The sequence below is a fragment of the Camelus ferus genome, chromosome 11, assembly GCF_009834535.1.
Source record: "Camelus ferus isolate YT-003-E chromosome 11, BCGSAC_Cfer_1.0, whole genome shotgun sequence".
Taxonomy (NCBI): domain Eukaryota; kingdom Metazoa; phylum Chordata; class Mammalia; order Artiodactyla; family Camelidae; genus Camelus; species Camelus ferus.
The window spans coordinates 28,442,751-28,459,215 of NC_045706.1; the positions used below are offsets into that span (position 1 = coordinate 28,442,751).

The 16,465-nt window shown below is 41.0% G+C and overlaps 1 protein-coding gene across 1 annotated transcript in view; it reads left to right on the forward strand.

The window, feature by feature from the left end:
* The window catches only part of PIK3AP1 (phosphoinositide-3-kinase adaptor protein 1), a 105,257-nt gene that overhangs the window by 2,819 nt on the left and 85,973 nt on the right, over positions 1–16,465 (forward strand). Inside the window, 1 exon segment of the mRNA XM_006174409.3 lies at positions 5,847–6,263. Within this exon segment, the coding sequence (XP_006174471.2) occupies positions 5,847–6,263 (417 nt within the window).

Here is a 16,465-nt window from a genome sequence, read left to right on the forward strand (position 1 = left end):
CCTGAGTTTTACTTTCTGTTTCTATAGGTTTTCCTACTCTGGACTTTTTTATATAAATGGGATCACATACTATGTAGTCTTTTATGACTGACTTCTCTCACATAGCACAATGTTTTCAAGGTTCATCCAGACTGTCGCACACATCAGTACTTCCTTCTTATGGCCAAATTGTGAGATCTTCTTAAATTCCCTTCCACTAAAGGGTAAGCATTAGTCTTTTATTTTTTGAAAGGCACATTTGCTTGTTGAAATCAAGGAGAATCTTGGCTCCCTGTTTTTGGAAGAACTTGGGAAGCAAGATAAAATGAGATGCAATCAGCCTATCCTGGAATGTTCTCTGGGCTCCTGAGGGTATCTCTTGTATTTATATATGAGAGAGAGGAGGGAGAAGCCATAAATGACTTTCCCAAGTGCCCAAGCCTGGTTGAGTGAAAACTAGAATCCTTTCCTCCATGTATCAGCCTCCAGGTGTTTGAAGAAAGCTCTCATACCTTTTTCTGCTCCCTTTTGCCAAGGCTTCTCTTATCTCTAAATCCTTCTACCATCCCCTGGACTTACAGTACAGAAGGGCTTGAAGGGAACTTTAATTTTTTGTCATCTTAACTTCCATCTGATCCTTGAAGTCTCTCATTATTCCTGCCAAGTCTCTAAACTTGAAACCTTTACAGTCTGGAAGTGCCTCACATGAATGGTTTCCAGATCTCTCCCTCTCCTGATCACCTTCTGTATCTTACATGCCTCTTCAATATGGTGTTCAGATTCAACTCAGGGCTCCAGGACAGATGAGTGGGGTGCCAGAGTCACTTACAGACTAAAGAAATGGTCTGGACTGGGTAGTTTGAGAAGCTCCCAAGCACTTCTCTGTTCTCTTCTCAGGTGGTCTCTGAATCTTTCAAAGGAGCCTTTCTTTTGGTCACCATGTTTCTTACCATCACCATCACTCCCTGTTGCCACCAGCCAGCCCCTGCCTCTACTGTTAACTCTTCCTTTCTCCTTCTATAGCCAAACCTGGTCTTTGAGCTCCAACAGGACAAAGACTCTTCCTTATTTCTGTCTAGGATTTATGAACTCCTCGTTGATTCATGTATTTCATCTCTCTAAATAAGCAAACTAAACAAAAATGGGAGGATTGATTTGGCACATGTGAAGAAGTGACTTATGGTTAAAGGAAGGGAATTCTCCTTGAAGAAATAGTGTTCCCACAGGCAAGAGTGAGTCCCTGACAAAGCGTTTAGTCCTGTGTTTATTAACCAGCACATTGTGGAAGGACTTTAACTTCCACTTTGGATTTTTTTTTTTTTTTTTTTTTTTACAATTTCCCCAGCTTTCAGTTTCAGTAGCAGAGCAAAATTCAGGAAGGTGATAGATTTTGTTGTCCTCACTTATATTGAGGCAAAATTTGCTTAGATAGAGTATCTTGGTCTGAAGTCACACCACGAGTTGGTGACCAAGTAGGTTGTGATATTAACTAGTCTGGGTTAGTACTAACCACTTCCTTCTCAAGTACAGGCATACCTCGTTTATTGCATTTGGCTCTATTGCGCTTTGCAGATACTGTGTTTTTTACGAATTGAAGGTTTGAGGCAACCTTGCATTGAGCAAGTCTGTTGGTGCCATTTTTACGACAGCATTTGGTCACTTTGTGTTTTTGTGTCACATTTTGGTATCTCGAATATTTCAGACTTTTTCATTATTATTATATTTGTTATGGTGATCTGTGGTCAGTGTACCTTTAATGTTACTATTGCAAAAGGGTTCCAACTGATTGAAGACTGAGGTGGTGGTTAGCATTTTTTTAGCAATAGTGTTTTTAATTAAGATATGTACAGTTTTTTTAGACATAATGCTATCACATAGATAATAGACTACAGTATAGTGTAAATATAACTTTTATATGCACAGGGAAACCCAAGAAGTCATGTGACTTGCTTTATTGCAATATTTGCTTTATTGTGGTGATTTGAAACTGAACCTGCAATTTCTCTGAGGTCTGCCTATACTTTTGCTCAAAGAAGGGTTGAATTTAACACTGGAACCTCAGGAGTGAGACATTTTAAATGGGTTTTCCATTTAAAAGAGTCTAACTCCTTAAGCACTTTTTATTTTAATTGTATTTTAAAGTTTTTATTGTAAAAATTTTAGATTTAAAGAAAAACTGGGATGATAGTGCAGAGAATTTTTATGTATATTGCATACCCAGTTCCCCTATTATTAACATTTAAACTTTCCTTGCTGACTAGAGGTCTTTAATGAGCAGCACGTATTGCGCTGTGTTGTTAACAGAGGTGCAGGAAGTGCTGAGGCAGGATCCAGGGTGAATCAGGTATTCTCTCCTTCAGTGGCCCCAGAGTTGTCTTCTTAAAAATGTTTTGCTTTTGGGTGACTGTCTCCTTAGAAAAGTGGCATAGATTCCTATGGCCACATGGTCAGGCAATGTAATGTTGCTGCTTTCCCACTAAGTCAATCAGTGCTCCAAGACCCAAGCTGTCTTCCTAAGGGTACTTCTTAAGTACGTTTAAGGGTGCTCCTGGAAATCCTCTTCTTCACTTTGCTGTCACTTGTCAACCCTATGAAACCATACCATGGCTTCTTCATCACTAATGTATGGGACCACCGCCAGCCTTTCCTGAGATCTTATTCTCCCTCTAATTCATTTGCACAAACTGTTGACATGATATTTACTAGTATATTTGTCTCTGTGTGTTGGGGAGGGGGTGTGCTATGTGGCTACAGTGTCTTATTTTTGCACTTTTAACTAAATCCTGAGCACAGGATCACTGAATTTGCGTCCTTAATATTGTAATGAAACGTAAAGTCTTGTACATTGCCAACCTGATGGACCATGCTTATGTACATTCATATGCAATAACCCTTTACTTTTAGAAGAACTTTTGCCTCTGAGTATAAACCAGCCACGTAGGAAAGAGAAGCACAAAGAATGTGACTATATTCTGATACCTTAACTTTGCTTTTCTCTGTGTGAGTTATGTATAGCTATGCCAATTTTATTCCTTCTGTAGTCCTGAAATTATTTTTCCATTGAGCTACAAAGAAGTATACTACACAGAAAAAAAAAAAAGATACAATCAGCAAAGATTTTATTTTATGGAAGAATGCAACACTAGTACATTTAAATTTTGTCCTTGATCTGCTTAAGCTTTGAGACCAGAGTAAGCATTCCTATAAAAGGACTGTTTTATTCCCAATTGAGGAAACAAACTATGCTCGGAATTGAGTTCTCTGCAGAGCTACAAATGTTCATGGTTCTTCAAAATTGCTGACACTTTTTCTAGTCCCTGATTGCCTTCTTTTAAAATTTGCACACTTCCCCTTTAGAAGTACTCATAGGCTGATCAACTGGCTCCTACTGGTAGCGTAGTGGGTTTTATATTAGCCCTGGATTAGGGACTCCAAAAAGAGAGAAGCTCCAAATTTTTGTTTTACTATTTTAAAAGGTTTGCTACTACCATCCTGGAGGATTTAAAACTGTGTTGGGCTTACATTTATGTCACTGTTTTTACCTTTACTTTCCATGATATTTTCAGAGCTTAGAGCCTCAGGACTTGCCCTAGTCCTGCCTCTGACTTTTTTGCTAGGAACTATTCAGTTAAGTGTGGTGCAGGGATGGCATTTAGTTGTGACAATCCATAACTTAGATGATTCCTGTTTCACAAAATTCCCAGCTTCCTTCTCTAAGTGGGAGGAAGGATCCCTACTGCATTTGTAGATGCATGGATACTCCTCTGCACCCACCCCTTCCAAATCCCTTAGAATAATTTATTGAATTAGTGGAAGAAGAGGACCCACAACAGTGGTAACAGTTATGTTAAGAGCCAAGCTTCTTTGAACTTTGATAATGGGGAGATAAGAGTTATTGCTTATCAGTCACCTCACACCAGTCAGAATGGCCATCATTCAAAAGTCCACAAATGACAAATGCTGGAGAGGCTGTGGAGAACCTCAGGGAATTCTCCTGCACTGCTGGTGGGAATGCAGTTTGGTGCAGCCACTGTGGAAAACAGTATGGAGATTCCTCAAAAGACTAGGAATAGACTTACCATATGACCCAGGAATCCCGCTCCTGGGCTTATATCCAGAAGGAACCCTACTTAGGATGACACCTGCACCCCAATGTTCATAACAGCACTATTTACAATAGCCAAGACATGGAAACAGCCTAAATGTCCATTAATGGATGACTGGATAAAGAAGAGGTGGTATATTTATACAATGGAATACTATTCAGCCATAAAATTGACAACATAACACCACTTGCAGCAACATGGATGCTCCTGAAGAATGTCATTCTAAGTGAAGTAAGCCAGAAAGAGAAAGAAAAATACCATATGAGATCGCTCATATTTGGAATCTAAACAAAAACAAAAACAAAAACAAAACAAAGCATAAATACAAAACAAATAAACTCATAGACATAGAATACAAACTTGTGGTTGCCAAGGGGGCGGAGGGTGGGAAGGAATAGACGGGATTTCAAAATTGTAGAATAGATAAACAAGATTATACTGTATAGCACAGGGAAATATACACAAGATCTTATGGTAGCTCACAGAGAAAGAAATGTGACAATGAATATATATATGTTCATGTATAACTGAAAAATTGTGCTCTACACTGGAATTTGACACAACATTGTAAAATGATTATAAATCAATTAAAAATGTTAAAAAAAAAAGAGTTATTGCTCATCAGATTCTTGACAGAATTCCTAATGGGAGGCAGCAGGTGGATTGGTAAGAGGACTGGATAGGAAACCAGGGGACAACCTGAGTTTCAGCCTTGGCTCTGAAACTCATTCGCTGAGTGTGAATTTAAGCAAGTCCCTTTATCTTCCCAGATGAAGTGTTTCTTTTATCTGTAAATGAGGAGTTTGGGCCAGGTGATCCCCAAAAGACATCTTTAACTTAACACTTCTCTGAGGCTTTGGACTCTTTTTCTGGCATTTGTGCTTTATTAGAGGAAGAAGAAAGCCTATGTCACAGACCATGTGTGCTTATAAATGGTATTGTGCAGGTCAACATGTTAACTGAACTGTGGTGCATTGTTTATATTAGTGTGAGGATAATGACACTAGCTACCAATTTTTTAGGGTTTGCTACATGCCAAGCACTATGCTTAGCACTTTACATGAAATAGTTAATTTAATTCTCATAAAACACTGATAAATATTGCCAATGTATTTCTATTTACAGATGAGTAAATGAGGTTTAGAAAATGTAAGCAGCTTGCCTGAGGTTGCACAGTGAATACTTCTGAGAGCCAAGGTACTAACTCTGGCTGCCTGATTCCAGACCCGTGCTTGTAATCACTGTATTTGGGAAAGAGCTAGGTTCTGGGATCAAATTGCCTGAGTTGAAATTTGATTGTGCCACTGTGGTTCTTGGGAAAGTTACTTAAACTGTCACACCTCAATTTTTTCATCTTTAAAATCAGACTAATAATAGTACCTACCTTAGAAAGTTGCTTTGATGATAAAATCAGCAGGCAATGAGCTTGGATGAGCATCTGGAAGACAGTAAGTGCTTGCAGTTGCTGTCATCATCATCATCTTCATCATCATCCCGTGCTGCATCAGCTGTGGGGTGGGGAGTATGCCAGCAGAAGCGATAGCTTATGCAAAGATTTGAAATGGCATGGTATGTTTGGGCAAAGGCAGGGAGTCTAGAATGGTTGGAACACAACCCAAAAGTGGGAAAGAAGTTAGACAGGTGTGCTGGAGGCAGACTGTGAAGGATTGTGGTGCCAGGCTCCCCATCTGGGTGCAGATCATGGGAAGCCCTAGTGGGAGTAGGTGTGTTAACATGCTTCCATGCCTCCTTGTTGCTCAGGTGTGCTCGGAGGATGTGACATCCTCATCGTTTACAGCCTGGATGCTGAGGAATGGTGCCAGTACCTCCAAGACCTTTTCCTGTCCAGTCGGCAGGTCCATAGCCAGAAGACGCTGACTTACAGGCTGGGCCCCAAGACCTCCTTCTCGGCCGAGGACCTGAGCTTCTTTCTTAGCACACGCTGCATTGTGGTGCTGCTGTCTGCAGAGCTGGTGCAGTGCTTCTGCCAGCCGGCCCTACTGCCCCTGCTGCAGAGGGCCTTCCATCCACCACACCGCATAGTGCGGCTGCTCTGTGGGGTACAGGACAGCGAGGAGTTCCTGGACTTCTTTCCAGACTGGGCACACTGGCAGGAGCTCACCTGTGAGGATGAACCTGAGACTTACGTAGCAGCTGTGAAGAAGGCCATTTCTGAAGGTAAGGGTCTCCCCTGAAGTACAGATACACAGCCCTGGAAAAATGACCCATCCAGGCCCCAGGCATTGCAGGTGAGACGTTGCATTAACACTAATCATTCCTATTACAGACTGAACCTGGACCTCACTATGCTAAGAGCCCCATGATATTTACTGGTTTAGAGCAGCCTATTCCTGGAATGGAATAAGGATGGGGTAGGTCTCCTGGACCATAGAAAAGGAAGATGACACTTACCCTTGGGTTTTGTGCTAGGACAAAACCCCTCTTTCTAGGATTTTGTATACTTTAGAAGACACAGGACATGGGCTCCAGCCTAGAGGGCTGTGGGGCTGGGAGGCTGAGACTTAGTTTGGTGGGGGTGTGAGGAACATGACTGCCAACCTTCCTGCTTGCAAAGCCACTTCCATTTTATCATCAGATAACCTTAAGATTTTTGTTGAAAAAGTGTCACTTTTGGATAATGTGTTTATCGAGAGACACCTCCCTTCTCTATTTCCTGTCAGCCTACTTTCTTTCTTTTGCTCTGTTTCTCTTTTTAAAGTGGGAAAATTCCGATCCTCTCTGCCGAGGTAATGACTTCAGTGGCCCCAGGAAGTGTGACCAATGCTCTGATTAACAGTAACGGAAGATGTGCTCCGGGATGGATGCCTGTCACTGCTTTTCTTCCTCTTTTTGTTTTCTATTTTTGCCTTACCGTGGGCTATGAGCAGGCTATGTGTTTATCTTCTATTCTCTCTCCCTTTGTGATCTTATATACTTGATGCCAGCAAAGAAACCTGGAAAATTATGGGGAGATATAACTATGCTCAATTATCCCTGGTGTGACTTGAGTATTAATTTGGCTCATCCACCCCTGTCTCATTTAATGAACTGAATCAAGAACTTGACAGATTCTTAACGACCTTAAAAAACTAATATAGCTTTCTGGATGCTTTTATCCCAGGAATGGGCTGCTCTAAGCCAATAAATATGACCAGGTCACCTGACAGAGTAGGATCCCACATCATTTTGTGATATAAATGACTAGTGTGAGCATAAACGATGTCTCACCTGAAATGCCTGGGACCTGGATTAATAATTTTTCCAGAGTTTGCTTATCTTTACTTCAAAGACACAAGGATGGAAAAAGCACATAATTCATATTTGCATGACTGCAGTTCACTGCTTTGAGGGAGTTGTGATCTGCTGAAACTTACAGAGAAGTGAGACACAACTGGTTGTTTCTGAGGATGAGCTTCTGCCACTGCACTGGTCCATTATGGTTGGTGGACCTGGGCAGGCCATTGAGACCCACCATCAATCATGCAGAGCCTGTGGGTGTATTGTCACTGTCCTGGCATCTCATGCTGTATGTTTTAAAGAACAGATTGTTCTTTAAAATACTGCAGTGGTGTTATTTTTAAAAATAGATGGTGAAAGGGACTCTTTGAATATTGTTTGGATGCCTCCAATGTTTAGACGCCTAGATAAACTGAATGCTTATTTAACTTTTCACTGATGGCTCTGGCTCAGTATGCTGTGAGCCTTTAGTGACAAGTGTTTCACAAGGAATGAAGTGTTTCACAGTGGTGTTTCTGTTCTGAGAGCAAATAACCTTTCATCAGAAAGAGACTATTTTAATGAGAGATTAAAATAAGCTGCTTAGTGGAAAATCTTTGCAGTTCAGAATCAATGGATATGTAGGGACAAATGGAATTATAGGAAGGAGAGAAGGAGGAAGGATGGCTTATGTCTCCAGTATAACTTTCTTATCAGGTATTAGACTTGTGAACTTGGGGATTTGAGGTCTCTGTGTGCCAGGATAGCTTGGGTTTGCTTTTGTGGAGTCCATTGGCATCCGCCCTTGGTCAGCCAGTAATGTGGTGCTATAGCTCTGATTTTTGTACTGAACAAGCTTTCTTAACAAACCCAAGACTCAAAGTCTGGCGTTGTAGCAAAAACAGGTAGTGACACTCCACTGCCTGGCTCTGCTGCTAACTGGATGCCCAAGATTGGACAAATGACGTAGCCTCTTTGGGTTTCAGTTTCCTTCTTTAAAAGAGGTGGAATTAGACTTGACCTAAGACACTTTCCAGAGCTGAAAACCTATGACTTCCCTAGGCCAGAGAGTCTCAAACATTTTTGAAGCCCTACCTTCTTGCCCTATTTCATACCTTCTTTGACTCCCAGGAAGCTTAGGGCTGAAACAATGTTTAAGGACAGTGTTACCCCTACACTCCATTTCTAGTATGATTATGTCCTTAGTTATAGTCTCCATAACTTGTGATAATTCATCTTAATATCCCTCTTGTACACATGAGGTTTTCCTAAAGCACTTCAAAGTAATAGCAAAAAATTAAATTTTCACGTACCCCACTACTACGAACTGCCCCAGTCCCACCAGAAATAATTACATGAAACTTGTTTCTTTGACTTTCTCTGTTAAAAAAAAAAATTCCATTGGGCAATGTGATAGAAAATTGATATCAGGGATAAACTAATGGTAGGGACGATAACTGTGGGGTTATTGATTGAAGGGCTATTGAAAGCTACAAGGAGACAAATTTCAGGACATCTTTCTAACAATTAGAGTCTGCAAAGATGGGATGGGTGGCCTTTAGAGGCAGTGATTTCCACATCATTGGAAGTGTGCAAGCAGAGACTGCATGTGTGGCGTAAAAGGAATTCAGCTTTGGAACCATGGTTGGACTATGTGACCTTCCACAGCCTTTTGATCATAAAAGTCCCTTACATGAAGTTTCCCTTTTTTCACTAGGAACACACTTCTACTCTGAATTCAGTCTTCCTCCTTCACCAGGTCTACCTGGGGTTTCTAACTCCCAAATGACGAAATATTGGTCATGTTTCTACTATGACTCCAGCAGAAAATAGCAGAAAAAAGACCTCAATTAATAATCTATGTAATCCTTGAAAATAGTAAAGCGCTCAGATTATTTATATATGTTTTTGTTAACTTTAAGATATTTTGTGAAAAAACATTACTATTTAATAAGATATTCACTGCGACCATTTAAAATTTAGGCTAAATTTTAGACCATTTAAAATTAAAAATTTTAGGGCTTAAAGATCAAAAGCTTTAGAGAGTAGAGATGGTAACAGATAATTATTCCAGAAACTTGGATTAGATGTGGTTACAGGTGGTAAATTACACCCTCTCTTGCTGCCATGTCATCTAAATAAGTGCTTCTCAAACTTTAATATGGGCGGGGGGACCTGGGGTTCTTGTCAGTATGCAGATTCTGACGCCATTGGTCTGGATGGCACCCAAGACTCTGCATTTGTAACAAGCAACCAGAAGATGCTGATGCTGCTGGTCAGGGGTCCACTGAGGAGTGAGCTAAGGTCTAAACCACCCTTTGTCAGGTCAGTGTTCATGTACCTCTGTTATCCATGGACCATTTTCTCAAATCTCTACTTTCCAGGAAACGTAGGCACCATCACATGAGGGTGACTCCTGACTCCTATCAGTTTATGTATAAAATTAGGCCAGTATTTGGTGCTTAGGCCAGTCGACTTCAGGGTAGAGCTCCTGAGTTCTCTTCTTGGTCCCCAACCCACACATTCAATGTGTTAGTTCTGACAGCTTTCTACCTCTCAGTTTTCCAGATGTAAGTGGTCCTGACATTGGAGTGGTGGAGGGGATACTTCAATCATGACCCTCACTGCTTCTTCATTTAATAGGCTCCTTGATCATAATTACTATTTTACTAAAAAATGTTTTGGAGGTTTTATTTTATTTCCCATCTCCTCTCTCCAAAGTTGTCAGCCACCTTAAAATTGAGATGTTTTAATTAGAGTCTTCAGTTTGTTGGAGCAGCCAGTTTATTTCCCAAGATCTTCATCTGTAAAATCATGGAGTTGGACTAGATGATTTGGAAAGTTTCTTCCAGCCCCGCAGCACTGCTAATATATCATGCTAAGTTTTCTAAGTAGATGGCAAATTACCCAGAACCTTTTAACTGATTCAGTTTAGTTCCAAAATGTCTACAGGGATATATACCCTGTCCATAGAAGACTGCACTATTGTTCTAAATTGTTTGGACTTGTTAGGTGATTATTTTAAAACAAGGAAGTAAGAAAAACCCAGGTACAGCACAGAAATTATTTCCTCTTTTTACTGGAGCTCTATTCTTTGCTGCAAATCTCACTGGAATACAAAAATAGATTATGTTAGTCTGTGTGGGAGGGGACTTTGTGGGTAACACTGAGTTTTATTTCAAAAGTTCTCATAATTTTGTGTGTGCACACATGTGTGTGTATGTTTGTGTGCGTTGAGGGGGATGGGACCACTGAAGCCAATTCTAGTATTATCAGTATTACATTGAAGATCTTGTCTGCTTCTTTATACGCGTTTACTTTTTGCCTCCCCTATCCTTCTTCATGCCCTTTTTGCCTCAGAAGTATTGGTAGTACCCACAATCATAATGTATTTGGCCTTTGTTCACATGGGAAAAATTCCCCACATCTAGCCTTCCTTTGTTGATATTAATGTTCTAATCGGAGCGTTAAAACTGGAGTTTAAAAGGAAAACAATTGGGGTTATTTAAAAATGCTTTAAGCTCATCAAAAGGATTCTAAAATCTTTCCCCAGATTTGAAAAGGAACATTTTTTTCCTAAAGTAAAATACAGTTGACCCTTGAACAACATGTGGGTTAAGGGTGTGAACTCCCCCTGCTCCAACCTGGGCAGGCAAAAATCTTCAAGTCGTCCTTCGGTATTTCTGGGAGATTGGTTCCAGGACTCACACAGGACACCAAATCTGAGGATGCTCAAGTCCTACACTGCCCTCGGTATCCACGGTTCCACATTCATGAATTTAACCAACTGCAGACCATGTAGTTGATCATTTTTATTGAAAAAAATCTGCATGTGACTTGTCAGCACAGTTAAATCCATGTTGTTCAGAGATCAACTGTAATATATGTTCATCATAATGTTTGAAAAAAGGAAACAAAAAATACCTATAAGTTACTTCCAATTAAGAAAAGATAATGTTGTAATAAATCTTCACCCAGCTCTGTGCCCAAATCTTTGTGACTCTATTGATTTCCTCCCGGCCAGATCTCTGTAGATCTCCCAGAGATGGTGCTGCGAGCCTACTCTGCATCTGTGTGCCCTTCCCATGTAAACTGAATCCATGGACCCCTTACTGTGGTTTTCTTGTTGTTGCAGTTTATTTATTTTTCTTTCCCTTTATGCCTAAGTCAGTTGTTTGCATTTGCAGTTTCTCTTGCAAAGGTAGTCATATGGAGAACTGCCCTGCGCCCCTCCTTCCCCTCAAGGAAAGAGCTAATACTAAGGTGAATGCTCATGACAGTTACTATGTGCAATGCACTGGGCACTTTATGGGCGTTTAGTTCCCCTACAACCCTGAGTGGGTAGATGGTTTTACCGCCATTCCACAGATGAGAAAACTGAGGTTCAGAGATGTTAAATGACTTGCACAAGGACTGGGAGCAGCTCACATTGGAACGTAGGGCCTTCAGACTCATTCTCTGCTTTGCCTTGCTTACCTCTAAGCCTCCTTCCTTCCACTCCAACCCTCTTCTTCCATGTGGAGACAAGAAACATAAAGAAAGCTTGTGATAGAGAAAGGATTAAAGACAATGGAGCTTCCCTGAGTTCTCTGGACCACAGGTTCCCAAGTCAGGCTGGGTATTGGCATTGCCCCTGCACTTTGTTTAAAATGCAGGTGCCTTGGCCCTTCCCCAGACCTACTGAACCAGAATCTCAGGGGTTGGTCTCAGGGATATGAGTTTCAAAAAGCCTCTGCAGTGAGTTCGCCTGTGCAGCCATGTTCTAGAGGCTCTGCTCCATGCCTGCTGCTTTGTCCCTTGGTTTTCCGGCTGGAGGAGCTGGCAGCAGCTCAGGCCCTGTGGGCTATCACAGGGCAGGTCACGGGGCAGTATTCCCAGGGGCTCTGAGCTTGGCCATGGCATGGCTCACTTCCACGTCACAGGCAGCTGCCCTTAGGGAGGGGAAGAGAGTCAGACCTCCCCAGCAGAGGGGAAGTCACTGCGCCCTCCTCGCTCTCCTTGGTGTGGTGGCCTCACTGATGGTAAGTTGTTGATGGCTTCTGGGGCTACTGTGCCTTGCAGAGACTGAGGGGAGACTCTGACCTTGGGCCTCTTGAAATCGACTGTTTTTGTTCTGTTGTCCACCTGCCTTGTGGCTGTAGGTTGTTGGGTCTTCTCTTTCTCTGTTGTGGGTTAGTCCATGTGTCAGGCTCCTCCTTAAATGCCTCTTGCAGAAGAATGCTTTCTTCATACAGTCTTCCTTTTTGAAACAATCTTTGATATAGGGAAGCAGATGCCCAGCTGGGATGGTGAAATCCATCCCGGTGTCACAAAAAAGCTACAGCTTGTCCAAGGGTCCTTTAGATTTCCCTTGCCAGATGCCCTGTCTGCCTTGTAGAATAAGATACGTTCCCTCTCCTCGCTACGGCTGAAACAGTTAACGAGGACTAATGCCCGTGATAGATTTGTGTCCTCTGAACTTTTCCCCGGAGGCCTCAGAGCCCCTGGGATCATGAATTTCCCACAAAGCTGTGAGCCCAGGTGGTGTAATGGAATTGGCCACCTTGCTGCTTCGTCAGCTGCCCAGAGACGGCTTTCTGCTACCAGTTGTTAGACTTTCTGTGGTCCCTCGAGGAAAATATCTGCAAATCACCTTGTCAACTGTGGTTGGTGAGATGCAGTGAACAGGGAGTGATGAATGCTGAAGTTTCCACTAGTGTGAGAATCTCAAGTTCGCACCTGTCTTTGTCTAAATTTTCTAACACGAGCTGGGAATGGAAATATCAGATTCAGGAATTTTATCGGTTAGTTTCTTACCCGGTTGTTTCCATAGTTCTGCATCTCACTTCTCCTGGGACTATTGCTAGAGGAGAATACTAGAACTTAGGGGGGACCTGACATCTGTTTCACCCCTTCAAAGTCAGTTTATAAACACGATCTCATTTGGTCCATGCAATTTTCTTGTAAGGCCAGGCATCATTATTATCATCTCCATTTTAAAGATGAGGACAACAAGGCCTGGACAGGTTCAGTGACTTGCCCAAGGTCGCACAACTGCTTTCCTGTTAGAGCCGGGATCAGGGCAGAGCCTCCTGTCTTGTGGTCCAAGGCCAGGTTACTGCCACAGCGAGGTGTCCATCTGCATGTTTATTGGGCATGTATTATTCTCGAGGCCTTATGCTGGGTGCTGGGATAGAGCAGGGAAGACAGATCTAGTCACTGCTATAATGGTGTCTATATTCGAGACCAGTTCTATCTAGAACATGTTTCTGAGCCACATGTGAATTTTAAAGTTTTCTAGTAGCCGCAGTAAAAAAAAAAAAAAAAAAAAGTAAAACGAAACAGGTGAATTAATTTTAATAATCTGGTTTACTTAACTTAATATGTCTAAAATATTCTTATATCAACATATTATCAATATAAACTTGTTAATGACATATTTTATATCCTTTTTCTCATACTAAATCTTTGAAATCTGCTATGTAATTTACACTTAGAGCACACATTTTAAATGTTCAATAGCCACATGTGGCCAGTGGCTACCATATTGGACAGTGTAGATCAAGAAGGATGCTTATTTCTCAGAGAATTGGGGCCATATCTGTTAATGTTTTAAAATATTAAATGTCATGTGTGATAAAAAGATGCCTGTCCTGGTTTCTTGATTCATTCTTTCATTTATTCAGTCAGTCATTCAGGAAGGTTTGAATATACATCTGCTGGTGCTGGTCTGTGGGGAACATCTCTTCATCTTTTTCTTTCCCTCCCTCACTGATCTCCACTTTCTTACTTTTCTTCCTCATTCCTCCCCTTCTTTGCCCCTTTCTGTATCATATCACCTGTTTAGCTATGTTCCCAGGCTCCAGAGGTACAGCATCAGTTAAAACAAAATTAGGCTTGATTAATGAGATTTCTATCCTTGAAGTGATCAGCTTATCATCTGAACTAGTTCCTGGCAACCTATGTGAAGACAGAATCAAACTGGGGTGCTTGTGTCTGTCTATCTATCTACCTACCTACCTAAATTTTAATAGAATATATATATATATATTTATATTTATGCTGGTGTTTATATATATATTTTTTATTCTGATTTCTTAAATTTTTTCCTAAAAGGATACACAAGAAGTTCTTGATAGTGGTTGCCTTTGGGTAGAAGGAGGACATTTTGAACTTTTTGTTTTACACATTTCTCTAGTGTTTTAATTTTTCTATTATGTTAATTTTTACTCTCAGGGATTTTAAAAGAGAAAACTGATGGAGTCATGGGGATTTTATGGGTCTAGAGGAAGGAGTTGGGCTTACACCTAGCTAATCCAAGTAGGTTGAGCTTCAGGTTAAATTCCTTTGTGCAAACTCCTTGGCCTTCTTCTCAGTTTCATTTGATTGATCTTCTGGGTAAGAGGAAGTGACTTTTTATTGGGCCGCATTATTGCTGTAATGTCTGCACCATCACTCACTCATTGTGAGCTATGCCTGAAAAGAGATAACAGCTATTTATCATTGAGTCATATTTTTACTCTTGTCAAATGGAATTTGACTCTTGTCGAATTTAGATTGATGTCTTCTTGGGTTTCTACAATCTTTATGACAAGAAGTAAGAGAATGTGGGTGTATTTTTCACGGACTCTGACACTAACCAGTTGTGCCACTTTGGGCAAGTGACCTGGCCACCCTAAAACTGTTCTTGTCCTCTCTAAAATGCTGAGAGGTGCACAACTTGACATCTCACCTTTACAGCCATGAAATTCCATGACTGCAACCATGTATGATTTCACATATCTTACATTTCATTGCTGGTTCCCAGTCTGATAGTTTTCAAGATCTCATCAAGGTATAGTGTATTATTTCAGCAAACAAGTTATCCTTCACAACAGAATTTTAAACAGAACCTTAAATGATATAATAATAGCTTTCTGTTTATGGACATTAGTCCAAGTTCAGTCTTAGGAGAACATAACAATATGCCATTATCTGTGTGGGAATGAAAGAATGCATGTATTTAACATTTTACATAGACTGTTTATTATGGTCTATGTGTAGATTTATTAATGTGGGTTCACAGGAAGATAATGGGGACAGGGGAAATGGGGGCAAATATGCATGACAGAATGGGTCTGTTAATTTCCCTATTTTTGCAGGATGTTTTGACAGCTTTTCAATTCAGTTTCCACCACCATTCACATGACTGAGAGCATGTCTGAGATGGCTGAGGAAATAGGGTGATTAATGCTGTAAATGACTCTTTATCTGCCCATTCGAGAAATTATTGAAAGCATGGTAGGCTTGTCATATGGACTTCTGGTCAGAAAACTTCCAATTTAGTCAGTTTGGTAAAATTTGGACTTAAACAGCAGTCAGTTTTCCAAGACACAGAAAAATGAACAAAATCAATACTTAATAAAATTGCCTTTTCTGTTGGAGGAAAAAGCATTTGGAGACTATTTTATTCTCACTGTGTTTAAGTTTTTAAAGAAAATGCTGGTCTCCACTGACTGTGTTTTGTACGTGACAGGTGCCCAGTAAATGGTGGATGTAGGGATGCCTGGATGGGTGGGTACATCCATGGACTGTTGTCCATTTTCCTTACTCTTGAGCCCATTTTGAATATCCCAGTTGGAGGAAAAGATATGCTTCCCATGAACATCCTTCTTAGGGAGCCTGTGCTGCTGTGCCATTTGGATCATCTGCTGTTTCTATGGAGCAGGTTTGTCTTGTGGTCACATAGTCTGGATGTGTCCAAACAGAAACTCTTTAAATTGATTCAGAGCAAGACAAGGTCTACAGAGTGCATCTCTTTTGCTCTGTCCATACTTAACAATGTACCAGATATGACAACCTGTCCCACAGAAGAATCAAGGTATGCCGCTGTAGAAGCCAGTTAGCAATTTGAGTTGTTAGCTCCATGGGGTGCACGTGGGTCATCAATAGCAGAGATTAAACTGGGTGTGTCCTTTTGAAGGAGAGCATTAAACTGAAGAAATCTGAAGAGTTCAGAGGAGACCTCTAGAATTGGCTTAGTAGTTTTGGGAATTCCTTGGTACTTTTTTTTTTTTTCTGGGTTTTTGCCTTCTGCATGTATGTATCTTCCTTATCACTCTTACAAGCGCAGACTCATGCTAGCCTTTTATTTAAAAGAATGCTGGTTGAACGTGCATATTTCGTTGGCCCAGTTGCTAGTTTCA